Source organism: Falco biarmicus, chromosome 8 (genome assembly GCF_023638135.1).
Source record: "Falco biarmicus isolate bFalBia1 chromosome 8, bFalBia1.pri, whole genome shotgun sequence".
NCBI classification, from domain to species: domain Eukaryota; kingdom Metazoa; phylum Chordata; class Aves; order Falconiformes; family Falconidae; genus Falco; species Falco biarmicus.
The window spans coordinates 5,306,887-5,333,557 of NC_079295.1; the positions used below are offsets into that span (position 1 = coordinate 5,306,887).

At 46.3% G+C, this 26,671-nt stretch overlaps 2 protein-coding genes across 12 annotated transcripts in view; one reads left to right on the forward strand and one right to left on the reverse strand.

Annotated features, from left to right (window-relative positions):
- HIBCH (3-hydroxyisobutyryl-CoA hydrolase) overlaps nucleotides 1-4,723 on the forward strand; it is a 44,960-nt gene extending 40,237 nt beyond the window's left edge. The window contains exon 14 of the mRNA XM_056349433.1: nucleotides 2,505-4,723. Coding sequence (XP_056205408.1) covers nucleotides 2,505-2,620 — 116 coding nt within the window. The 3' untranslated portion in view covers nucleotides 2,621-4,723. The remainder of the gene's footprint in view (nucleotides 1-2,504) is intronic.
- A 3,206-nt stretch (nucleotides 4,724-7,929) lies between these two features.
- Nucleotides 7,930-26,049, reverse strand: C8H2orf88 (chromosome 8 C2orf88 homolog). 11 transcript variants are annotated; one of them, XR_008823546.1, is made up of 4 exons: nucleotides 18,045-18,415; nucleotides 13,169-13,242; nucleotides 10,233-10,376; nucleotides 8,725-8,883 (listed from the first exon to the last, which is right to left on the reverse strand). XR_008823546.1 is itself a non-coding variant. In XM_056349436.1 (3 exons), exon 3 carries the CDS (start codon nucleotides 8,715-8,717, stop codon nucleotides 8,454-8,456), a length of 264 nt encoding a protein of 87 aa, XP_056205411.1. In that variant the 5' UTR covers nucleotides 8,718-8,883; nucleotides 23,861-23,935; nucleotides 25,922-26,049; the 3' UTR covers nucleotides 7,930-8,453. The 11 variants fall into 11 exon arrangements, 6 of the variants coding, with proteins under 6 accessions (XP_056205411.1, XP_056205414.1, XP_056205415.1 ...); XR_008823547.1 differs by having other exon boundaries at nucleotides 10,219-10,376; XM_056349436.1 differs by lacking the exons at nucleotides 10,233-10,376; nucleotides 13,169-13,242; nucleotides 18,045-18,415 and adding exons at nucleotides 23,861-23,935; nucleotides 25,922-26,049 and having other exon boundaries at nucleotides 7,930-8,883.
- Between the last annotated feature and the right edge of the window lie 622 nt (nucleotides 26,050-26,671).

Genomic DNA, 26,671 nt, shown 5'->3' on the forward strand with positions numbered 1-26,671 from the left:
TTAACACAGTGTCTATGTTCAGTTACTTTTATCCTAATGAACTTCCCTTAGCCTACCTTAGAAGTCCTCAGAATTTTTGTTCCATTCTCATAGTAATCAGTATCTCAAGCTGGAGAAACACAAAACATACACAAGTTAGTGCAGAAAGGGAATATTTTCATGATACTATTAAAAAACAAATAAGATTAAAGATTTCACTGGAAAGGCCATTATAAGCATTCAGTTTATCCACCAGAGTAAAACCGGCCACAGATCCAAACAAAAAGATTAACTTGATTACACAGTAGTGCCATGGAGTGGAGAAATAATCAGCAATTACTACTAAGTTGAAGCTGTAGTAGTATACGCATGGACTCACCCCACCCCACCTCATATGTAAAGCATCTCCAGGCAGCTTTGGCTCCTGTGGGTAGTGGTCAAGATTACTTTGGTCAGACTGTGAACTTAAACTAAAGTTGAAGAAAATCATTAGGTAAGTACTACTCCAATGGAATAAATACAGTCAAATTGGGACAATTATGTCTTTTAACCTAATCAATGGCTTCACATCATGACAATTTAAATTAACTGACAGGATCATAAATTTTAAGTAAGTTAGCCAGTTGTATGACCTAGTTAAAAAAAATGCTTTTACAGCACATTTCTTTTAAAGAATTGCCCATATGGATTCTACCGTCTATGGAATTGCAGCTTTTATCTACATAATGAGTTTCTTTTCAAAATTAGCGTTTATTTGCTTCCGAGGAGCCCCTAGTCCTCTCTTTGCAGGAAAATGGTTGCAGGGCTCTGATTCTCCTTTCTCTTTGGAGATGCAAGCTAAAGAGTTGTGATACCTGTGTGTCTTCAGCTACAAAAATATTAATTAGTGCAGTTGTCATTTGAATGGTATTTATTTTCTAGGCACTTTCCAAATATCGTCTGTAGGGGAAAAAGTTAAAAAGAAGTTTTCAAGTCACACTTTTTACCACAGACTGCCATAACACTCACCTTTTGATAGAACACAAACTTTAAGGTGGTCATTCTTTCCACTAAAAATCCAGCTCCTTTGCACATTTCTCATCCTGGATGGTTCTAGTTTAGTCACCAAGAACAAAGTCTATATAGAAAGACACAACTTACCAAAAAGCCAGCCGGTACTCTTCCAGATACCTAGCCTCTGTGAGCATCTCCTGCCCACATGCCTTTAGAACCATCCTACTTTGAACTTTTTGTCAGAAAGGAAAAACAAAAAAACAAATTCAGATCTTAGCAGAGGAACTGAAAAGGTGCTTCTTGCCTGTCCTCCCTTATATGCTGGGGGCTGTGGCAGTGAGAAGGTCTCCCAGGACAGGTGCATCTCCACATCAGTTGCTGATACCACACAGCTGAAGGGAATGTGCGTTGAGGAGGGATGTTGTGTAGCTGGTGCATCCTAGAGGGCCATGGTTACTATAGCTGTTCTACTTTAAATTATAACAATTTCACATTTTGATTAGCACCTTTATGGGTTTTCTTAGAGCCAGAAAGGTGCTCAGAAGGACGCTCTGGAATTCCATTCATATTGGTTGTTTTTACACACAAATAAACTCTCTCTTGTCTTCCTATTGTTTGCTAGTGTGGCTGTTCTTGCTGACATGCCTTCACCATTCCTGTGAGATAAGGAATGCTTTTTGAGAATTGGTATTTTTTTTTGTTATACTCTTACATGTGATTCACTCACTGATGATTTTATCTTCAGTGATATATTTCCCAGGATACAGTGTAAAGTATACATACTAAGATTATACAAATCCTCACAGTTAAATCTACATAGGTCTACAGTATCTGTCACATTAGTTATTTCATTATCAGTTTATATGATGTGTTTCAATTAGCTTTAGGCATTTAACACCTACTTTGAATCATCTCCTATATCAGGGGTCCTCAAACTATGGCCCACGGGCCAGATACAGCCCCCCCCAGGGTCCTTAATCTGGCCCCCGCTATTTACAGACCTCCCCCGTCCCCCTCCCCCACTGGGGGTTGGGGGGGAAACCAAGCAGCCGCAGATGACTGCCTGCCACTGCATCCACGTGCCGGCCCCCTGGTTAAAAAGTTTGAGGACCCCTGTCCTATATGCTACAAAAAGCCAGATTTTGCACACAGAGATGTGAAAGCCCTTGTCCACAAGGAGCATCGTGCATACTGTTCCCAGTTTCACACTGAAAACCAGAAGTCAGGCAAGAGTAGTAGGTCAAACAGAAAACACTAATTTCAGGTCTTTTCCTTCAAGGCTTGGGCTACTTCTGAAGTTCCTTGTGTCATCAGGCAAGTCCCAGATATGTCTCTAGACAGGTCAAAACTCAAGAATTTTTATGAGAGTAGAAATATATGTGTTACAAAACCTCTTGTCACCTTCAGAGCACATTGATTCCCCACCCCCCGCCATGTACTCACTGTAGTTGTCTGTCTTGATGCAATCTGAAGTCATCCTAATTAGAGGAAGCTTACAAGAAACTTTTGTGTTTTTATACTCCACCTGACAGTGCTGATTGACAAAGACCAATCCCCCAGATGGAAGCCAGCTGCTCTAGAAGAAGTCAGTGATGAATTTGTGGACGATTGCTTTAAGCCATTGGGAAACAATGATCTCAAGTTGTAAAGATCGAGTCTATTGACATCGTATTCGCCTGCTTAATTCTATGATTATAAAAATTAATATAGTGTGATAAAGTTTGACAAGACTTTTTTAGCTAGCCTGAGATTTGTAAGTCTATTTTATTTTTTTATTTTTTTTTTTTGCATTCAGGAACATTCTCTTTTGTGTTGCTGCCATCATAGCAAAATAATTATATCTCTGGTTAATAAGGGGGAAAATCACTTTAAGGCAAATTGTTATTTTTACTGCTTTACACAATGATTAACATTTAATTTGTTGCATCAGCTCTTCATTTAGGAGGAGCCTTTGGGGGATGACCTAGTAAGCAAGAAGTCAGGAGACCTTTGTATTCTTGGCTCTGTCACTGGTCTGTTAAATTGGGATTGTGCCTCAGATTCTTCTCTTTACAATAAAAATAAAGTATACTTCAAGCTTCAAAGTAGTCAGAGCAACAAAGGAAAATACAAGACATGCTAAATGCATGGTGTTAAGTAGTCTTTTAAATAAAAGGTCAGACTGACACATTATTAGTCTGATAGCAAGAAATTGTTCTATTGATTTAACGTTTGGTCGGTATTCAGATTTGCTGTGCGATGTACACATTGTTTCAAATGTCATAATACTGCCAGAGCCTCGAGCAGACTTCTGTTTCCTTGTAAAACCATTTTTTAAAAAAATGCCATTAAGTTTGATTGACCTGCGTAACTAGTTTTTCATGATTTCAAACATTGCTAGTTTTTCCTGGTCTTAAACTGTCTCAGACCTTCCTCTGAACCCTAAGCAGGGATGTTTCCCGTTGATGATGGTGACTGACTGATGATTTTAGTGGTAGAGGTCAGCCTGGCACTAATGCTGCGCATGGCTGGAGTTTATCTGTACCAACTAGTCTGGGATCCCATTTGCTTGTGCCCATGAACATCCCGTCTGCTGGGTGGAAAATCTGTCAAAAGCAGGGGCTGAGAAAAAGATTCTGAAAACACCAATATGTACTGAAGATAATGAATAAGGGAAAACACGAAATATCTGCTGCGACGTAGATTGTACAGATTTTTAACCCAGCATGTCCTAACAAATGTATTTGTTGGGATCAAAATTTAAATATACATCAAAACCCCCTTGTATGTGCATTAAAGCTTGCTGGGTTCTGATACTAATAATACTTGAAGTTATATGGCATAACCAGAACCCCTTGATAAAAGTATAATTTTTAGAGGGGGTGAAATCAATTTTTCTATTGTGTGTGCAACACAGAGCTACTAAGCTTTCTTCGACATTAAGGCTGCGTGCTTCTTTATGCTTAATGAAATCATGTATCAGTATCTCTTCCTGTTTGTTTCTGCAGTTATAGGCAGGTCACAAATACAAATTTTGGCTTCGCTGAAGATGATCCACTGAGACTAAAAGAAGACGACTTTTGGTCAAATAACAGTCAGTAGTCAGCACTGGGGAATCACAGTCAGAGCTACAGCAGAACCTTTACGGGGTTTTCTACGCGGGGCAGTTTTCATTAGGACAGCAGCAGTCTCTGCTGGCTTAAAGCTCCTTCCTTCCTTCCTGGAAGCTGTTGCCTGGAAACTAAGTCCCGGAAAGTCAGGCATTGAGGTGAACTACCAAGGTGCCTCTCAGAGAATTAGAGGCGAGCAAAAGGGAGAGCAAAATCAAGAAAAAATGGCACCTTGCTTTGTCACTAGAATTTGTCTGACAAAATTGTTAAAATTTCTGCTGTGAGTTGACGTTACCGTGTTCATATTTGTCATGAGACAGTCCATGAGCTTCTTTTCAAAAGTAGTTGAGAGATTTAGTTCTGAAAACATGACTTGAATTTCTACCTCATGCTAGTTCTCTCAGAAATGTAAACCTCCCTTCTTATTTTTTAAAATTTTTGTATATTTTAGATAATCTTAAACAATGGCTATTTTTATTTTATTTTTTAAAAATGGGTTCATTCCATTGTTTTGTACTAAAGGAGCAATCTTCAGCAACTGTATTTAATGAGAAACAGTAATCCCCAAGGAGCAGGGCTCACGCCTTCTCTGACTGCAAAGGACTTACAACATGTTAGCAACAGTATACTCCTGAAACAATAAACTTTGCCTTGCACATTCAGTTGCTTTCAACATTTCTGTGAACAGGAATTATCCCAAACTCACGGTGACAAGATCCTGTCCAATCTGTGCATTTTTAGCAAATCAAAGTCATACAAGCAGATGGTAAGTTTAATTTTATTTGATCCACAAGAAAATATTTTCCACAAAAAATATTGTAAAAATATATCGTAGTGTGTTTTATTTGGGAATGATGTGTCTTACTCCAGAAATATCAATTTTACAAAGTTGCGCTGTAGTTAATGTGTTTTGAACCATTATTAGAATATCAAGTCGGTCACATTGTACCCGTTCAGACAATAATTGTTTCCTGGAGAAAATATAAAGCAAATTTCTTTTTAACTCCTGAATAGAAGTAAATGGTGTCTGCAGAGTATGCCCATCCCATACTGGAGTGCCTTTATTACACAAAACCAAGTCAAAGAATCAGTGGCAACTTAGCTGGAAAGCCACTACAAGTGGCTTTGTAAGACTATAGCGCTGCTTGGAGTAATCTAATGATAAGTAAACAGGTGTAATTTTATTTAGGTGAAGGAGTCTTTATTTTTATTATTGTTACATATTAGTATTGTGCCTATTAAAAACGCAGCAGACCTCTGGAACGAGGAGCTCCTTCGATCTCTCACCAGAATGTAGCATTGAACATACTGTAATTTCTTTTCTTTTATGAAGGGTCAGTGCATTATTTATTAAGGACAGTGTTTTGTAGAAGAGATTATTTTCCTGGCGAGAAGCTGTCTCCCTGTTGTCTGTAAGCTTGTTTGCTTTCCATTTGCTGCGTGCCTTCCCTGAAGTGCCAGTGCCACAGAAAGCATCGTCAACCAGCGGGAGCTGCACTTCAAGGCATATTGAAGCTGCTGTAGTCTTCAAGCGTTAATGAGGGAGGACAAGCCTTGTGGCCGCAGGTGAGTGACTGGTTGGACATGGCAAGCAGCAGGTGATGCTGTCGCTATGCTGTTACGGGCGGCTCTCTGGGCAAACGGTGCAGCCGCCCCACACAGCGAGTACCCCAAAAGGAAGCTCACCGGCATGTGTGTTTAATTATACCTAGGTATAATCGTTCAATTGTTAAAATTTAGCTGCTTTGTTTAGCTGTTAGCTTGCTTTGGGGAAATCTTGAGTATTTATCAACACGGATGCTCGGATGTAACTTGAGGCTATTTTATATTATTTTATAATTCTGCCTGCTGTCGGACCATGCAGTGGCAGCCTGCCAATGGAGAAGCCGCTATCAAAAGTGCATTTAGGTTCTGACTCCAGGAGGGTGACACAGATGCTAAGGCTACATCCAAAGGAAGGATTTGAGACATTGCAACACCTATCTCCCCACGGCAGCCACCAGGGTATTTGTACAAGGGTCAGGTATACCCAAATGCACTCTTCAAGCGAGTGCAGTTTTCTGTCTGCTATTCACCTGTCTGGCAAGTAATGTCTGTGGAGTTGAGGCTTTTTCTTTTTTTTTTTTTGCCTTAATTACTATTTTTGGCAGTGTTAACATTCTTGAGTCGAGGCTAATCTTAGAAAGGTTGTCCTTTTTTATACTAAAGCTTTATTTTAGCTGTGGTAAGAATAGGAATCTTTTAAAATACTGGGGGTAAATAATATTCAATTAATATGTACTGATCTGATCAGTGCTTTGATATTGGTTTTAAATTCACCTTAGTATATGGTGTGGAGTTTTTTTAGGTAGAGCAAATGTAGGGTATGATCTGATGTTTTACATGCTTTAGAGCTTCAGGGAACATCCCTATTAGCAGTAGAATTTAAGTGGGCCATAATACCTCAGGTTACGTATGGCTTCAAAGAAGACTATGTTATTTCAAAGAAGAAAACATTACAACATGAGCAGATTTTGTTCCCTTTTTCAGCAGAAGCCTGAGAACAGTCTTAATAGCAGGTCTACCAGACCATAGTCTGGTCACTGTGAATTAACAGCAGTCTGGCGCTATGTTACAAAGAAGCATTTTTCACAGTTTACTCTTGGTAAAACTACTTCCCCATATAGGTGAATTTCAAATAACTAAGTTTGCATCACAAAGTTTACGAAACAGCTCAATTCACAGACTGTCTTATATCTGAGAATAAGCTAAAAGTAATGATTTACATAGTTCTGCTTCTGCTTGCTTCCCGTTGCTTGAAAAATCATGCTTTATATCATTTACTACAAGTATCGTTTACTACCTTTTAAAAATAGTAACAGTTTTTGCCAGTATGGAAAACATTTTTCTATAAAATGAAAACATAAAATGGAAAGCACTTTGATTGAGGAAAAAAACCTACACCTTTTAAACTGGCCATAACAGAAAAAGGAACAAAGCAGGTGCTAAACCCCCGAGCTTTTACAAGGCATTCACTGTGTATAAAACATCAGCAAAGTTGTAGCTCTAAGACGGCTCTGGTTAATTCATCCCTTTCTTGACATCTGAAGTGCTAGTTATGAGTACAGTAGGTCGGGCTGCAGGTCCTGGAGAAGCAGGGTGCCATGTGTGGATGCAAGCCAGATAAAAACTGGTAAAGAACGCAGCCCTTTAGCTTTGGGCCTAAGGCTTATTCAGCAATTCGGTGCGCTGCTCAGGCTTTAGGGTTCCGGAGCTCATATTTGCGTGGCCGTACACAGTCTCACCAACGAGCAGGCGAAGAGCCTACAGAAGCTGAAGGAAAGCGTACTGCCCCAAGGGTGCTAAGAGTGACATTCTGGTGTAATGCAGCCATAGTTCCCATGAAAAAAACAGTCCTAAAATTATACACCTTTGAAGGTTCATTTCACTAGTTAGCATCAGTAGTTTTTGCACACCTATGTGGGTTACAGTAAAAAAACCAAACCACCACACACCCCCAAACTGGCACCCTAGCTTAAAAAAAAAAACCCAAAACAAAAAAAAAAACCCCAAACAAACCCGAACAAAAACCCAACAAAAAACCCCAACAAAACCCCAGGCAAAAACCCCAAACAGCTTTGGTCTGAACACAGTGATCAGATGTCATTAAATTGTCTTACTGCAGAATTTTAGAGAACAGCCTCCGTGCATTTACGGGAGCCAGCGCATCTGTTAATTAGTGTGCTGTTGATCAATATTGTAGTGTTTCTCACTGGTTCGCTCAAGAATGGAAGTTGAACAGTATCATAATCCATATGGTTCCCTGAATACGTCTTGGTTTTATGAGATGCTTCTCATCACCTTCATTATTTTGTGGTTTACAGTCGGGTCAAAGGATCAAAGTAAAATTTATGACAGCGGTTATCTTTGCTACATGCAGACCTTGATTTCACTTCAGCAAAATGCAGACAAATTTACCAAGCATAGAGAGTTCTTCTCTTCTCACCTACAAACAGGCCACTAATTTTTTGTGCAGTACATAAGAATAATCCACGCTTTGTCGTTAAGCATCTCTGGGGCCTCTGTGTACACTCTGTGTACAGTTGCAGGGCAGCCACACTCTTCCCATCTTTTTTTAACACTGATTTCTGATCACATTCAACACGTACAAAGACAGAACAGACGGCTGATAACAAATGACACTTGATTAATAGATTCTACCATAATCCAATTAGTTTCTTAGCAATATAGGTTAAAAGGCAATTTTTTTCCAACCTCTCCTCGCAAACACATTCATACAGTGGCATTATGCTCCCATTCACAGCTGATTTGACTTTATTTGCACTAGTACCAAATACAAACTGCTTAACAGAGAGGACACTCACTGCGCAGGCAGTCCTTGCCAGCCGGGGCTCAGGGCACATCGCTTTCAATAAAAGGGATGTCGCTATATTTGCTTTCAGTCACTGCCCACTGCTTCACCGCCTGATCAAGAATCTCGTGGGAGAGACGGTGCGCATAGTCTAGCACTATAGTGCTTGATGGACTCTTCTCATCTGCCTTCGCTGCTATCAGTGATGATTTCTCCCCAGTGCATCCTTCGTGACCTTCCCTGATCCTTTCATCCTGGACAGCATTTGAACCTTGAAAGGCATCCTTGGATTTGATGCATCCCATGGTACATTTGAAAATGCAGCTGCAAAATTCAGTTCAACAGCATGTTTTGATAACCTGGAAATGGTTTCTGTGTTGGATGCACGGTGTTGCTGCTTCTTGCCAGTGGCTCCGGTTATTTTCAAAGAACAGAACGTCTCTTTTTGTGCTTCTTTACTTCTGAAGAAATCTGTCAAAATAGAGTTTCATATAAATGCAATAAAAGTCTACCATTTTCAGTGAGCTCAAAGGAAAGCTAAATTCACTACAGGCGCTTGTTGAAGCAACTCTAATAAATCTGTGTGGTATGCGTAAAATGTTTTTATCAATAACATCCATCTAGTACAAGTAGGCAAAGCTTGACCCCAATTCAAGCTGCCTTTGAATGCCATTCCCAGTACGTGATGGAAGCCATCTAGGAGCACAAAGGTCTTGGCGGGGTTGGAGATAAAATATAAAATAATCTGTTTCTTCCAAACAGACAATGCAGTGCTCTTTTCCTGAATCTGTAAACAAATACTGTTTAACTCCAGTGACTGCTGCTGCTAAAGAAAATGAAAATAAAACCCCAAACCACCCCACAGAAGCACCGCACAAGCACCAGCTAACAAGAGCCTTGTGTCAGGGCTGTTGCACACCCTTTGGCCAGGGGTGAGATCAATTCTCAGAATCATTCTGCTGGTGCTCAGGGAGGCTTGGGCATGCCATCACGAGAAGGTATTCATGAGAAACAAGAGCTGCTTTTCGGATTTTCCCCTTGAGAGGTTAGGGAAAGCAGCAGCGGACCGCTATGGCCAGGGTAGTTCTGACAGAGCGAAGGCACCACTCTGCTAAAGCAGATCAATTCTACATCTCCAGGAGGGACAGTGACAAACGGAACACCTGACAGGTCCTTTTGGCAACCTCCTCAGGAATCAGAAATGCTCAGCCCCAAATTCTATATATGGGTTATTGTTGTTGTTGTTATTATCCTACAAAGCTGTTCCTCAAGCTACTTTCTCTGCGCAGGCAAAGCAGAGTCTCATGATATGCCTGACTTCGCTTGGCATGAGCTTACCCGCTTATCAGAGCTAACAGCCTGCCAGCCAAAATAAAGACTGCGCTGCACAGAAACCAACTGTTCCCTACAGCTTCGCCCGATGACGTTGTGCTAAGGTCAGCCAAAGTTAAAGATTTTTTCATAAATAGCCTTCGAAAACATAATCGTGGCAAAGATGTTAAGCTTTATTTATTTGCTTTATATACCGGGGGAAACAGGGGCTCCAATCCAGGAACCTAATCGCAGGCAAATATTTGCAGAGGAAATGGATCCCGTGTGCAGGCGACCGAGGCTTCACAGGTCGTGCTGCCCGGTCCAGGACCAGGCTGGCGGTGAGCAGCCTCTCTCCTCCTCCTGCCACTGATCACAGCATCACTCCTGTTCAGCAAAGTTTGTAGGGCTGAAGTGGCCGTGCTCGGCAGCAGTGGCTGGTGTTCCTGGCAGAAAATCAGACCTAAAGGGCTTCTGAAACCGCGAAGTACCTACCGATGTTTTCATACCTATAGCTTTGTATCAGAACATTTCAGCGTTTCAGAGAAAGGCTTGTAAATCATGTCAGTACAATTCAGCGAGCTTCTTCTGTGTGTGACGCCACGCTCAGCGCATGCCAGCGTGTTTCAGAGCGGGCGGCACAGCTGACAAGCCTGTAACACAAACCCTGCCGCTAGCACTTGCAGCTTTACCCAGCACGGAGGACAGCTAAGCTCTCAGTGATATTTTTATTGTAATAACTTGTTATTAAATGAGTAAAAGGCAGGATTCTCTTCACTGCACAAGAAGCCACATTTATCCCTATGGAGGTTTATTAAAACTCCCCCCATGAGCTTTATACCTGTGTCCATCAACTGCACACATTGAAGAAACCTAAAACGCTCACAGGACGTGCGTACAGGCCAGAGGCCAAGGAGATGTCTGAAAGCAATTCAGAAACCTGAATAATTCAAAGCTTTCTAATGGTAATCTCTTGTGCATGTCTAATTTCAATATTTACCGTTAATAAAACATTAATAAGACTAATTTCCACTTGCTCTTCTGGACAAACACGTAGCTTGAAGTATCTAATATGCAAAAAATCACTAATAGCATCTATAACCCAGGATCGCTGATACCCGAAAGCTGCAGCCTGCACCCAGCCAAGGTACTTGACAAGCTCCTGCGGGAGGCACACAGGTCCGCTGTCCAATCCTTCTCACGGCAGCACTGGTACCAACTAGAACTAGATATTGTGTCCTCCTTAGGCTTAGCCAGAACTGTAAATATCGTAGATTTAAACCTCAGATACCCCAACCATACAAATGCCCTATGCCACAGTCAATGTATTTTATCAGAGCTTCATCCCTGACCCTTTGTTTAATAACTGTTCAGATCTGGATTTTTTTTTAATCTAAGTTTGGAGCCATATTCTTTTATATGTTACCCTTTTCTTGCGCTTTTTAAAGGAAGTCTGTTAAATGGTAGCCAGATTTAGTTAGTATTTTATCATCATTTTGAGATGTTTCCATCCTACAACTGCAGATTTCATTTCCCCTTCTGTGAGGGACACCAGCAGATGAGTTAGGGTCTAGCAGACAGAAGGAGGGAATGTGAGCAGAGGGAAGACAAGCATCTCCTACAGCAAGTAGGGAGAAATTCCCGAGGTCAGCATCTTCCTCTGTAGAATTCACATCTGTTCCCAACCTTCCTACCTCTGCCTTTTCATTTGGGCTAAACCAACTGTGTGTGTGACTGTCCTGCACAGAGCAAGGGGCGGGCTAGAAAACTTCTAGGATAGCAAGGCATGCACGACGACTAAATTGTTCCAAATTGATTGCTAGTTGAGCTTAAAAGCAAAATTATTGACCCTGGTTTAAATTCCTTGACTGTTGCTCATTTCATTGTTTATAGAGCACACTACTTTCCAAGTCACTGCAGTAAGTTTTATCGTTTGCCCGCTCTACTCGAGTTAATAATTGTTGGCACACAAATGATGGCAAACAAAGCCACCCTCACTCTTCCAGCTGCTTTCTTGTTTTTCTGACAACCATTGCTTGCACATACATGGCGAACACTCTTTAAATCCTCTCCACCTAACTCACTGTCGGAGTGTTAAGTTCTGACAGGGGTTTTAACATCTCTAGCCTTCCTCACAATGCTCACACTCTCGGGGAAGGAGGGAGGGGAGTAAAAATAATAATTTAAAAAAAAAAGCAAAAAAAAAAAAAGCTCATTTTACTCCCAGCATGATGTTTCATTCAGTAGCTGCACAAGGCAAAGGTGTCTGATAGGAGCCTGTTTCTTTCCGTGTCCCAGCTGTGCTGTGCTGCCAGCGGTGTCTCGGACACCACCACACGGATGGCTCAAGGCTCCGCAGAGGCAGCCCCAGGTGACACGCTGCTGCGCCGAGCTGGAGCAGAGGCGAGGGCACTGCCATCTGCTCTGTCACCAGGAGCTACAGCAGCACCACCACAAACCTTAACACGACTTCTCTTTCAAAGACTGATTTTACAGGTCCTAGTTGTGCTCGGTTTGAGTGGACATACAGTCAGTATGCTTTTCAATACCTCATTTCACTTAAAATAATACACAGTGTTTATCGTATTGAAGAAGAGTCCTGAAAACAATCGATTCCCTTCCATATCCCTGGAATTGGAAGTTCCCGAGGACAAGTTCAGGTGTTGTGTCACCTGTTAGGTCATTTACTACACGGGTGCCCTGCAGTGCTACAAGGAGAGAGAAAATACTGAGGGAGTCGTACCGCATAGGTGACCCCCTGTGTGAGAGGGCTAAGCAGCCCCTTTGCCAGCCTGGCTACGTGTTTCCCGCCGAGGTAAGTTCATTCCTAACTACTGCAGGAAACAACAATGGTAAAAGGATGCCTGCAATTCACTATTGTACAATAGAAAATACAGGAGAAATGCGTTAATAGCATAACTGCAGTTTTATTTAGATAAGTAAGACTTTTTAAGGTATTAAAATAATCAATAGGAAATAATTACAAAGGGATAAATGCAAGCTACCCAAAAATAAGAGTTTCACCTGCCTCTCTGGAATACATTTTCATATAACGGAGACAGGTGTAACAGCAAGAGCGCTACTGTTATACAACATCTCTAGCTATCACAGGCGAATAAATTCCTGCTGCTGTTTAAATGGCTGCCATCCATAAGACCTTTGGAAAAAACCTCCCTGAAGTTCAATGCTATACCGCAAGGAATCACTTTCTATAACACTTTCTTTTATAGCAGCCACCAGATTAAAAATAAGTCATGCTTTTCAAAACAGCTCGGTGCAGCTTTGCCCAGAGGAACACAGTGGGTAATTTCTGCCGTGGCAGCACCAGGATCCTCACTATCCAAACTTCTGGGTTCAACTAGGACTCCTTGTAACCCTTCTCTGGCCAGGGAAGCTTTTAGTTTTCCCCTCAGCATCCACAAGAGAAGCTCAGTATGCTGCTTACCAAAACCACACCTGCTTTTATCAAGTTGTCCCACGTGTCCCCAGTACAGCACAGACAGCGTCACCACTGGGACTCTGCAAAGGGAACCAAGAAATACGACTTGGCACTTGCGAAGACATCAGAGTCCCGTATTGTCACAAAGTTAGATGAATCTGTAGCGCTGGCCTCACAGCAGTCTGTTTGCCTGGTCACCCACAGTATTTGACTTTGACAAAGGTAAAAGGATGATACAGCACTTAAGGAGCGAGACTGAAGGGCAGGCTGCAGCAATTGATACACAGCACCTTATCCCGGGCGTGCAGCAGGGCCACTGCTTGGGCAAGTGGCTCCGGGACTATATGCAGGATGCCGACCTCCTTCCACAGCAAGTCCAGCTACGGACGATTTCAGCAAGGCTGTAGGAGGGGTGATAGGCCGGCATCTGGAGCGCCCCAGCCTTTGCCTCAGCTAAAAAGGTCTCTCCCGCTTTCCCTTCTCCCTCTCAGAGCTCCTGCCACCACCCGGACCTTTCTCATCCCAGCGCACAGGGAGAACAGTCAGATAATCATAGCGCTGTTATCACAGAGACAATAAACGTTACTCTTTGTAACAAAAATACTCAAACTGCAGGCAGGTAACGCAGCTGGCATACCAGCAGATGTAAACCAACCAGCGCTCAGGCATCCAGACCTCTGAACTGCACCTCACTGCATTAGATATTTACATCCTCCATGTACTAACGGAGAGAAACAGAAAGTCGGAACACCCTATGTCCGCCGTTTCTCCCCCTGACAAGGTGGGATGTTATCCAGGAGGCTACAAGACAGTGCGCCTTGGGATATCCTGCATTTCTGAATGGAGCAGCAGCACAGGAATGCTGGGGGGATGAACGGCTCGCTCAGCACGCAGCACCTCATCGCTGCCGGGCTCGAGGCTCCCTGTGCAGAGCAGCCCCAGGCAGGGGCACTCACGGTTTTCATTTCTGCCACCAGTTTTCATTTCTGCCTCTCCCTAAACATGTCTTTCTGCAAATCCTACAGAGTAGACCAACTGTAGCAACGCTGATAATAAAAGACTACTTCTAATCATAGGAAATGGAAGTTTTAGAAAGCTAGAGTTATTTAAGACAAGCATGATTCCCAAGATCTCAGCTACCTCAGGCAATCACTGCAACACCTCAGCACCCCAAAACAACTTGGGCCACGAAGAGCAGAGCTGGAGCCCTTGTTGTTCCTCTCAGGGCCGTCCTCTCCCTCTCCTGTTGCTTACTGCCAAGGAGAGATCAGAGCTGCAGATTGGAAAAGGCTGGATGCAGGAACCGCAAACCACTGCTGTGCAGGATTAGCACGGGAGTGAAAGTCTCCCGGTTCTCTCCTTCAGGCTACAGCTGGAATTTCAAAGGTTTGTGTTCCCCCCTCCCTCCCAATGGCCAGAACGGATAAAACTTTTGCAGGCTTCCAACCCAGTTTGTAACTGAATGGGAAAACCACACACTTCCCGGAATGGAGCATGACCTCTAGTTTACTGTGAAAGGCTTTTCAAAAGTACGAGGACAGTTGATGTAGCAAGCAAAGGTGAAGCACAGCAAGGTAAAAATACCAATGGTTCAGAAAACAGCTGTGCCCACAGGCACAGCCCTCAGCAGCTCTAAGCTTAGTTTTCATTCAGGAAAAAAAGTCTGGTTAAAAGTAAAGAACACGGTGTGCTTGGTAGCTGTCTAATTTCATGAAAGCAAAACTGCACCCAGTCAGCCTGTCCCGAAACCCTCCCTCCTCCTCCCAGTACGGCGGTTTGCTGAGCAGAGCTGCACGCAGCTTGGAGGGCAGCCTGAAGGCAAGAGGATGCTGAACCCTTCTTACAGGTTCTGCTCTTGTTTTAACTTTGCTGCTTGTCTAAGCAACTGTACATCCTTCTATTTTCTCCAAATTTGGACAGAAATACGTACAATATGTTAATTCTGCTTGAATTTTCAATGCCTGGTGGTTTTTTCCCCCGATGCCTCGGAGTACAAGTAAGCAGGCATTTATCAGTACAGACGTTTTGCCACACCGGGGACAAGGGAGAATGTTAACGTACCCTCACACAGACGAGAGCGGGATGTCTACTGTCGATGAAAGCCTGTTTTCTAGATAAGTAAGAGTGGGCCAATGGATTGCCTTAGCAAGCGAGGCCTTAAAGCAAGGCTGTAGAAGAAAGGGCATGAAGAAGATACCCAGCCTCTCAGAAACTCCATCTGCAAGAGGTTTAGCTGGGATTTAAGGAACCCAACTACAGAAATCGCAGAGGAATGCCTTGGCTGAGCGGAAGGAAAAGCTAACGGTCATAGAGGTGATCTGAAACTCTCTAAGAACCCAAATACAAAATAATGCTCAAAATTGGTGAGTGAACAGAAACAAAATGTTAAGAAACAGATACAAAGCTTTTAGTACATGCACAGCTGTTTCCTTGCCTTGTGTAAGATGGAAAGACAGGGGTTCAACACATCTTGCAGCAAAGCCCACAGTTCCAGCAATCATCAGCCCAGCCCTCCATGTGTATTAGCTGCAGATCTGTAGCCTGATGATCCGCACAAATATTTTCCCCACAGCAGAGGACAACGCAAGGCAGACCACCAAAGGGTGTCAGAGACACTGCCAGGTCCCACCCCGAGGCCGGGCTGCTGTAAGGCAGGGCACTGGGACCAGGGGAAGCAGCCTGCTGGTTTATTACAATGCTGTGACAGTTTTGAACGAACGAGAGCGGAAACTGCTCTTTCCCCACATACACCACAAAGCTTCCACCCCAGCAAGTCAGCTGTGGAGTCACAGCCCAGCTATTAACAGCCCACCTTCAGGAGCACTTCAAAACATCAAGCTACTTATACTATGCTAAAGCTTAGGACCTAGCCTTGTTTACAAAGGTACATTCCCGTCTTCTACAAGCGCCAGCCACAGACAGACCGCTGCAGACAGCGAGCAGGGATGCACAAATCTGTGCAAGCGAGAAAGCCCCTCCTGCCGTTATCCCCAGCTGCTGCTCAGCCTGGGGATGCTGCCAGCAAGAACTGATGAGCAGCAGCAGGTAAAACAGCGGATCAATATCTCTGTCTGTCAGGGTCGTGTTTTATTGTAGTATCTGTCACAAGATTGAGCTACGAGCACATGGAGCCACAGATCATACGGCATGAATGAGGTACGCTGGTTCGCTCTGTGATGCCCTTATGAAGGCAAAGGCCCCCACTGGATTAACGCACATGAAAGTCAGCGGGAAGGAGATGGCCAGGACCTGCCCAAGATCAACCAGAGGCGGGTACAAGAAAAGCATCACACAAACTCATTTTATTTTTTAATCTCCCTATCCAGAAGCTGATTGTAAAACTGGGAAGCAGAATTAGAAATGCAACAGAAGACCTATTTTTTCCACGCCTCACACAGGGACATGCAGGAAAACACGGCCCCACATTTTAAAATCACAACTACATTACTAACTATTGGCAGAAATCAGCCAAGGAGTAAGGGAATGATGTGAGGAGTTAACGAGCAGATGCTCCAGTGGTACAGAAGCCGCCCAGAGCTGCAGCGAAGCACTACGTCAGCTTTAAGCACCGTTCTGTCTCACAGCTCTCCCCCAGTATTTGTTTTCCTGAATCCGATCACTCCCAACATGCCAGCTTCGACTTGTACGGGAGCTGCCGCCCTCATGCGCGCGAAGCGTGGTGGCCAGCAGGCAGGCTGGGCTGTAGAGCCCTGCGCAGCCTGGTGGCACTGCCCGCTCTGCCCCAGCGCCCTGCCATGAAGCCACCTCACCCCTGGAGCCACCAGCAGTGCCAGGCTCCACACAACCCCTCCTGCAACTTGTATGCACCAAAGGGATGTTAAAGAAATAATTTTCTCGGTAGAACGTAATGTTCAGAAGAAAACTAATTTATGTGTACCTGAAGGTTAAAAATGCCACTTTGTTAAGACTTGTATAAATCCCTGTATTCTTCCTTCTTTTGTAAAAAATTGCTATATTTAGAAACCTAATTCGGAGTCCTACTTCTTGACCTATGAGAAAGCACGTTTCTAAATGTTTCATGATTTTTGCCGTGGCTGATCTTGCCCTACTGAACCTGCACTTAATGGTGTGCCAGGTCAAGGTACCCTGCCCCATTTGGGCTGGTGCTGAGGCTTGCAAGAGGCATCGGGGCACAGCGGGGCAGCCGAGACCCCCCAGCCCACCTCGGCCAGCGAACCCAGCTGTGCCACGGCCTCCCCGCAGTGGGATGGCAGCCGACAGAAGCCCCCGCGCCGCTTCCCTTTGTGCCCTGCATCACTCGCCTGGCTTGGCACGGTACCGCCAATTCCCGGGCAATGCCCAGCTGGAGCAGCACCTCCCTTGTGCCCAGTTTGGAGGACTTGGGTCCCAGCAACACCGCTGCGAGCTGGCGGAAGGCGCGAGGCACCACCGCGGGTGCTGGAGGACCCCACCCGAAGGCCAAGCAGCCCGCCCGACAGCCGGCCCGACAGCCGGCCCGACAGCCGGCCCGACAGCCCGCCCGACAGCCGGCCCGACAGCCGGCCCGACAGCCCGCCCGACAGCCGGCCCGACAGCCCGCCCGACAGCCGGCCCGACAGCCGGCCCGACAGCCGGCCCGACAGCCCGCCCGACAGCCCGCCCGACAGCCGGCCCGACAGCCCGCCCGACAGCCGGCCCGACAGCCGGCCCGACAGCCGGCCCGACAGCCCGCCCGACAGCCCGCCCGACAGCCCGCCCGACAGCCACCCCTCCTGCCGTGCTGGGGGTCGGTCCCGCCCGCGGCCGCCGCTGGCCCCACGGCTCACCCGTGGGACACGGCCCACCCCTCCCACGACACCAGCACCAGGCTGCCCGCCCCCCGGAGGCCCTACGGAAGGTGGGATGCCGGCAGGGACCTTACCGGCGCGGCGGGGGAGGCTGAAGCGGGAAGCGCATGTTGCAGATGCGGCGCCACCGGCGCGCCCCCGGCCACCGAGCAGCGGCTTCCGCCGGCGGGCAGGGCGCGGAGGGCTGCCCCTTCCTCCAGAGGTGCCTCCAGGATCGGGCCCTCGTCCCACCGGCGCCGAGACCGGGCCGGGCGGTCCTCCAGAGTCCTGTCAGTAAACCAGAAGGGTGGCGAGGCGCGACGGGCCAGCGCCCCGGGACACGGGGACACCGGGACGCCGGGACACCGGGACACCGGCCCGCCAGCGGCCCCCGCGCCCCCCCGCGGGCAGGGCCGGCCGCTCCCGCCGGCCAACGCCCAGCCTCCGCCCGCGGCACCGGCACCGGCACCCCCCGCCCCCGCGGCTCCGCCACCGAGCGCCCCCCCCGCCGGCACCCCCGCCCCACCCCGCCCCGCCCCGCTGGGGAGCGGGCAGCACCGGCTCCGCCGCGCTCGCACAGGTAGCGGTCGGGGAGGGGCCCCCACCCATCATCATCATCATCATCATCATCATCATCATCATCATCATCATCATCATCATCATCATCATCATCATCACCAGCCACATCAGCACCATCATCTCCTCCCCCACTCACACCGCTCCGCCGGGCGCTCCCCGCGGCACCGCCGGGGCGGCAGCGCTGGGGCTGCGGGGCGGGGCGCGGCTCTGACCCCGCCCCCGACAGCGCCCTGGCCCCGCCCCCACCTGGCCCCGCCCCCCCCGTGCAGCGCCCCGCCCCCGCCGGACCGCAGCGCTTTAAAATGCAAACAGAAACGGGAAAAAACGGGAGGGATCAACGCATCCCCTTGGGGTCTCGCGGGGGGAGGGAGGGGGTCGGGGTCGGGAGGGGGTAATTAGCCTGTCAAAAGCTCCGGGGGTGGGGATGGTGCGTTGGGCCCAGCCCACGCCGAGACATGGAGCCACCCGTCAGCCAGCGGGTGTTAATTACCAGTGAATATTAATGTTAATTACTGGTGAATATTCAAGTACAGGACAGCTGGGGCGAGGCCTGAATGAGCTGTGCAGTAACAGAAAAATACTAATTACACCAAAGCTTTTTAACATACACTCCCACCCGAACAGAAAGCTTCCTGAATGAAGGAGCTGAGCAAATGAAAATTATACTCTTAATTTTTTTTTAAAAAAGGCGATGCTACAAAATGAAAAATACTTCCCCAGCGAGGCCGTGAGCAGACATCCCATGCTGGGTGAAGTGTCCTTGCTCTGGGGGAGTGCTGGCCCATGGCCACCACAGGTAGCACAGCACGTGCCCAGGGGGTCAAGGTGTTCAAGGTGGGCTGGGAGCAGCCTGCTCTGGTGGCAGGTGGCCTTGCCCAGGGCAGGGGTTGGGACTGGATGGTCTGGGAGGTCCCTTCCCACCAGCCAGCCTGTGGTTCGATGCGCTGTTTGACACCAGCTGTAGCTCCATGTGCGGCTCGGGAAGGAGCCGGCGCCGCCTGCAGCCAGGGGTCCGTGAGCTCTGCCCGTGCCAGCCCCCTCGGTGGGGCTTGAGCGGGTTTAACCTGGAACAGGAAATTTAACTCTTGCCCATGATCATCCAGACATGTTCTTACTTAAATTAGAATTACTTAGAATTGAGATAAGCCATTTGCCTAGTTTTGGTGGCCCTGCCCAGGGCAGGGGGTTGGGACTGGCTGGTCTGTAAGGTCCCTTCCAACCCAGCCAGGCTGTGGGTCTGTGATTTCAAAACCCTGCCCTTCGGCGGCGGCAGCACGCTCTTCAGACACCTGTGCTGGCCCATGGACAAACCTTCCTACGCGCTGAGGCAACGGTTCTATCGTTGAGTAGGTTTCTAACCTATTTCCAGCTAGGCATCTGCCAGCCAAGGAATTTATTGTGTTATCAAAGCCAAAGAAAACACTACGTTGGTAATATAAGTCAAGAAAAACGTTATTATAAATGTAGCTGCTGGGTCACATTTAGCCCGTTGCATGGCTGTGACCAAGCCCAGGCGGGGCCGTGGGGGACTGGGAGAGCAGAGGCACGGGAAAGCACCCCACAGCCCCCCGGTCCCTGCTGCCGGCCCCATGACCGGCACCCCCAGCCCCCCTCCCTAGCCCACCAGCCCAGGGCAGGGAGGGCAGGCGCCCTACACCCTCACATGCCACCAGCGGGAGTTACAGGGAAGGCTCGCTGCTTACGGCTATCGCGACCGCTTGACAGCACCGTGCAATATGACACTCATCACCTGCAAACAGTCCATCCGTGAATAAATAAAAAAAACCCCCAACTTATTTTACTAATTATTTCCTTTGGGGCCCGGAGAAAGCATTCAGCTGACAAGTGCTGTGCATGGAGTTTGCCTTTGCTGTGTCGCTTCATCCAGCTCTGACGGGAACCGCGCTGCCCTTAGGGACTGAAGGGAGAGTTTCTGGGGCTGGGGTGCAAGGAGGGTGCAAAGCTCGACCCTCACCGCCGGCCTCCTGCCAGCTGCAGTTCCCAGGGCAACCTCAGGTACCAGCATCAGCTCTGGGTCCTCACACGGGCTATTTTTCAGGGGTGTGTGCCCCAGCCAGGAGTAAACCCCTCGGGAGCTGAGCATGTGCATGCAAGTGTTCCCAGGAGCCTGCTTTCGGAGCTGACCCAAAGCCTGTTTCAGGCCAGCGGCACTATTACCCTTTGATTTCAAGAAGCTTTGACCGAGGGCCCGCTGACCTGGGTAGATTTTGATCAGATGTTTTTCTTACTGCTTTAGTCTGCCTCTGGGTGGCTGGGGGAGCAAATCAAATGAAATCATAGCCCTGAGAGTGAAAACAAGACGGCGTACTGGAAAGGCACCATTACCTTGCATTAACACAGTGGTATTATTACAACTGTGATTTTTAAACTGTATTGAAACAGTTTTTAATATGAACTTCCTAAGTTATTAATATCTTTATAGCGGTTTATGGCTACCATGCTCTTTTTTTAGTCTAACCTGGTTTCTAACACAAGGCTCCACTTCCAACTTCAGCTTTGAAGCGAGTGTAGTTCCCACCAAGCAGCTTTGAGACGCGGGGCAGACATTTCACAGGCTGCCCTCCTCTGCACGGCACATCACCAGCACCCGATTTGATCGCTCTGTTATGTCCCAGCGGATAATAACCGCAGGGCACGTGTGCAGCACTCGCCTCCCCGTCTCACATCCGACAACAAACCGTTTAGTCTGAGCAGCAGCACTTCAATGTAAAGCAAGGGGGGATGACGGGGAGTTAAGAAGAAGGAGATACATGTGATGGGAATTTCGAGCTGGTATTTATTTCTGGGTGCCAAAATATATTTAATATTTTATTAGCTGTGGAGTATGCAAGACAGCTTATGCTGTTTGGCTCAAGCAGAGCAGTCAGTCTTTTTAAATGCGGAACATCCATTTGAAATGATTACCACCAGGCACAGACCAGGCAGTCGATGAAATATTTAGCTCATAAAGCGTTTCAGGGTAAAAGGCTGGGGCCAGACACAGGTGCTGTGCTGCTGAAAACCATGGTGCCCAAATCTGAGGTAGCCCAGCCCCAGCACGGAGGCCTCCGAGGTGCAGCAGTTGCCTAGAGAAGGGGCTGCGGGGTCCCCAGGGTACCCTACGCCCTGCCAGGGCACAGGAGCCCGTGCCGTGCGTGGACTGCTTTGGGAGGACACAGGCACCAAAGCCTTTCCTGGGACTCAGTTTCCCAGCTCATGCTGCCTCTTTCACCCCTCTCCCCAGTTGGAGCAGCTGAAAACACTTTCCTGTACGGGTAAGGAAGGAACTCTCCACATGGAAGACATTGTTTTGAACCACGTTTGATGTTTTTGTTCCAAAAGATCTGGTATGTATTTCATTAGCTATTTTTACTAGTTATTTACTTATTAGAGTTTGTTAGATCTTCTTATAATAAAGTCCAAGCCCTGTAAACGCTTGGCATGCCCTGCTCGGGTTGCACGTGTTCACCTCAGTGGGGGAAAATTGCTGGGATGTCCCCTGAGCGGTACAAGCACTTCCCGATAACAAGGTGCATGCAGCATAAATACATTTACAACAGGAGGAAAATGGTGCAAACTGAGCCATGGAAATTACCGGATAAGGCCAGTATTGGCACTGCTGGAACGGTACCCAGCTGCCGGGCTGGGTGATAGCAGTGCTGGTGTTTCAGAGGAATTTCAGTAAGAAATTGCTCAGCTACTACTTTTGGTGTAAAATTTGTCACATACCAGCCTCTGTACCAGAAGGCAAACTTTTAATGAGTTTGTCCCGGGGTAACTGGAAAAATGAAATCTGGTTTCTCCCTCCCTCTGATACGATTGGACAGTTCCTGTCCTCATCCTTCCACCTGCCACCCTCCACGGCTCCTCCACATCCACAAACCTCTCCCCCTCCAAGTCTTCAGCTCCTCCTCTGTGCCCCGTAAACCCGCGCTATCCTATGCTCATTTCTGTACTACTTGCATCCCCTTCTGCTGGGCAATACCTCAGCTCTCTCCCTTTTCACCTGCGCCCAATGTACAATAACCCCAGAGCTTCTTCCTCACGTTCTGAGCGGTGCTGGGTGCTTGGCTGGGTGGGCAGTGAGCAGCTCTGGTTTGGACTAGGTGCTGCCCAGGTGGTCCTGCACGCTGACAAATGCCAGGTCAGATTCTCCCTGACTTTCTTTCAGAAAGCAAGAAAAAAGAATTATTTTTCGCAAGCAAGGCTGAAGTTAATTTAAGAACCCATTGACATGGGATGTGGCGTTCCAAAAGGGCTCTCAAGCACCACGGAGGCGTACTGGACCTGTCCAAACCCAGCCGCCAACTCAGTCCCTACTCATCAGTTGTACCTGTATTAGGATATCAGTATACAGCCTGAAGAGCTAAAAACCCCCAAAGTTTTTTCATTGACTAAAATCTCCTAATAATCCAAACGCCTGAAATTTTTACGTGGTGTGCTCTGACTGCCTTGCAACAAGGTACTTTGGTAGAATTTTAATATCAAACCCATGATGCAAAGGAAGTCTACTTCACTACAACAAACAGCTCTATAGGCTAAGTAAACACTTTGTAAATAAAGTGTTTTGTTGATGGGAAAGATGTTCCTCTCCTCAGCTATAGATTCTTCTGTACCTAACTCTTGTTTCGTTATACACTGCTCTTGCATTCTGCACACAGCTCAGATTTACCAAAGCCTTTTCTCAGAGCTCATATTTTCTGAAAATGTTTCCTCGATGTTTGCAACCACGTTGATTAAAAGTAATGCAAGTATAATTAGGGTATGCCCAAGCACACGCCACGGAAATCACTCAGTGCTGCCCTAGTTTTCAGCTCCGTTGCTACCAAAAGTACATGACAGTGGTGATTGCATGTTTGCTCTGAACCTTGGGGCACAACATCGATTTCCAGATCATGATTATTTTTGATCCTCCTGCTCTCAAAAGAGGGTTTGATATTTTTTAAGTTTAGAATAGAAAAGAATAAAAATTTGAAATATAAAATCCTAATTCCACTTTCTTGCATGAAGGTATTCTGAACTTTTAAAATATAATGTTTAACCCGTTGTTATTGATATGGGTTTTCTTTTCTTTTTTTTGTTTTTTTAGTGTGCATAAACTGCTATAGCTCAAAGGAGAAAAACAACACGAACTGTCAGTATATTCCCTGAATTTCGTACACATCAATGAACCCCCTGCACTAGGTGAGAATAGCTGACGGTTATCATCAGTCTTGATCACGATCACAGTGAGATATTTGGGGAAAGACCTGGTTTTTTCCAAAAAATGGGGGAAATGCCCTGTTTAGCAGTAGAACTTGAAGCACGTGCTCAGTTTTACTCCTGTACTTACCCTTCAGTGCGTGCTGCAGCATTTCGGTGGGTAGGGGCTGAGCTGCAGTAGTTTGTTTCACCCAGTCACCGACACCTGCACAAAGACATTTGGAACTACTTAAGCCACCACATTTGCAAAAGTTTCTGTGAAGAAATAACATTATTTGCTTAGAACTTGTCTAGATGCTTACAAGTGATGTCTAAAAAGAGAATTGCGACAATACATGACGCTGTAAAGACACACTGCCCAGATAAAATGAGATGCAATGTGTGGGTATGAATTCTTTTCTCCCACAGAACAACTCTACTTATCTGTAATAAAAAAGAAGAAACCAGAAGAGGGGTTATAAAATAAATTACACCTTTCTATACAGCACAAATGTTTAGCCAACTGAATGCAATAGTTGGATGCCTTTGTTTCAATGTGTGTTAGCCATTAACCAAGAAATTAATAGCAAGTTTATAGCAGGAGTCTATTTGGGCAGTTTTAGGAATCTTTGAAACAAAAGTTAATTCACAAAGTGGATCCTGGTTGTTTGATAAAACCTGTGATATTTTCGAGAAATTACCTCATACTGCATCTCATTGAAATAGTGTTAAAAAGGACCCATTAAGAAAATACGCTGGGTATTTTGTAGAACAGACAAAACAAAGTTTACAAGGAAGCATTTGGTCAGAGAAAGCCCATGGAAACTTTTGTCCTTTGTCATCTGCAAGAAAAGGCCTGAAATGCTTTCCCTGTTTCTGCTTTTTAGCACAAACCTGGCACCTGTTTGTGATAAAGCACCTTTATTCCATCCTTCATCATTTTTGTACCTCTCCCGTCTTATACATTTGTTTAGCAGATTTATCAAGAAACATTAATGAAACAGGGTGAATATTAAATACTTAAAAACATAGCTATCTAACATAGGTTACAGCTTTTGTAGCGCTGCTACGATACAAGAAGACACTTTCACCATAGCCTACATATAGCAAGGTAAAACCAGGATCAGGGTCTGGCATAAGGACATCGAGGGAAAAAACTTTGGGGCCAGAGGAGGACACCATACAGAACGTTATAGCTGTAAGAGGAAGAATGGGATTAATCAACGTTTGGATTATTAGTCACACCAGATGTAAGGTATTCTTCCTTCCTTCAAAAAACCGAGATGCTTTTGCAACGTAAAGCCTCATTTTATATGTGCCACTAGCTCAAGAGGTGTAACTTGGAGAAAAATGTTTTTTAAGCTAAAAACCCAAAATACTAAAAATTCCAGACTTTTGTAAGCATCTGGTGACTGGTAGGAATTAGTTGCACCGTGCGAGATTCTCCCAGGTTGCTCCAAAGCCTGAAGATTATTACAAAAGCCCTAATGCTGTCTTAATGCTGTTGGGGCTTCTCAGGTTGTGTCCCTACAACAGCGAGCAGTAGGCTCGCTGTGGCTCGCTGGGCTGCCCCCGCTCCCCAAGGGCTGTGCAGTCACTCTCTTTGAGTAAACAGTGAGCAAAGACACCTGAGGAATCCAGAAGCAGCCGAGAAATCTTTAAACCCAGTTCTGAGTATGAATTCTCATTTGAGATGACAGTTTTCCAGAACAGTGGAATTTCTCCCAGTGGGAAGAGGTGGATCGTTGCTGCTAGCGGGGGCTCGCTGGCGGCGTGCCCTGACCCGGGCTCTGTGCTAGGAGAGGACTAAGCTGTGTTCCGAGCACTGCCCTCAGCCAAGCCTACGGCTCATCTTGGTGCCATGGCGATGACAAGGGCTTTTTTAAAGTAACCTTTCTAAAAGGTGGCTCCTTCCGTGGCGCCTGCAGGAGCTGAGCCGAATCACCAAAGCAGCACTGCACGTTCAGCACGAAGGAGAAGCAGCAAGACATCCTTCCCAGGAGCTCTGGGGCAAGAGGCAGCTGGACCTTTCGCTTCAGGCTGTATATGGAACCGGAGACCGTGTTTGGCAGAGGGTCAGCAGTGAATCTGAACAGACGCTGTCAGCCTCTGTGCAGCCAGGCACCTCCCTGTGAGCGGACACCATCCTTACTCCATGTGCAGCACTAGAAAACATAAACAGGGAAAACAGAAGATACTAAATATTACTTACATTTTTGCTAATAAGACAGTACACCAGCCAGATAAATATCCCTAATATATATGCAAGTCTTCTTTTCTTTCTTCTTTTTTTTTTTTTTAAATCAATATCTGACGGCACTAAAACATGAAGCACGGGAGGACATGCAAAGCGCAGTCCTGAAAACACCAGGCAGCAGCACAGCGAGGGGATTAAGCAAACATGGGGCATTAGAATATTGCAAAGAGGATCAAAAGAGATTTTCAACTGAAAAGCCACCCACTAGAATTAGAGTCAGCTGAGAAGCCAGCCAGACAGAAAGTGGGTAAATCCTTTACATTTAGATCTCTCCTAGAATAAACTCAAACTTTGGGATGTGCACTGCAGTAGGACACATCAGGCTTCCCTGTGACACGAGGCTGCAAGCAATGCCATCTTCTTTCTACATTAAAATTATACCTTCCTAATAGTCAAATATTATCTGCAAAAAAGCAAAAATCACCTTGAACATGGTCACTGGCACACCAAAAACTAAGAACCCTGAGGACAGCAACAAAGGAGTAGCTTTACAAAAATCACCACGCAAAGGGAAATAATGCAGAGAAATAAGGGGAATTTAAGGACCTAATCTTCCTGTAACATTTCCTTCTCCAAAATAAAAATCCCTCTCAGGATTCCCATTCCAAAAAGGTACGAAAATAAAACATTAAGTAGGAAATTGCTTTGCAGCAGAGATGAAGACGCACATCACTGCACATGAAGCTGGGGATCAGCAGAGCAGGG

What these genes read in the sequence shown, in the direction of transcription:
- C8H2orf88 (XM_056349436.1), bottom strand. Translation starts at nt 8,717, where the DNA reads ATGGGATGCATCAAATCCAAGGATGCCTTTCAAGGTTCAAATGCTGTC.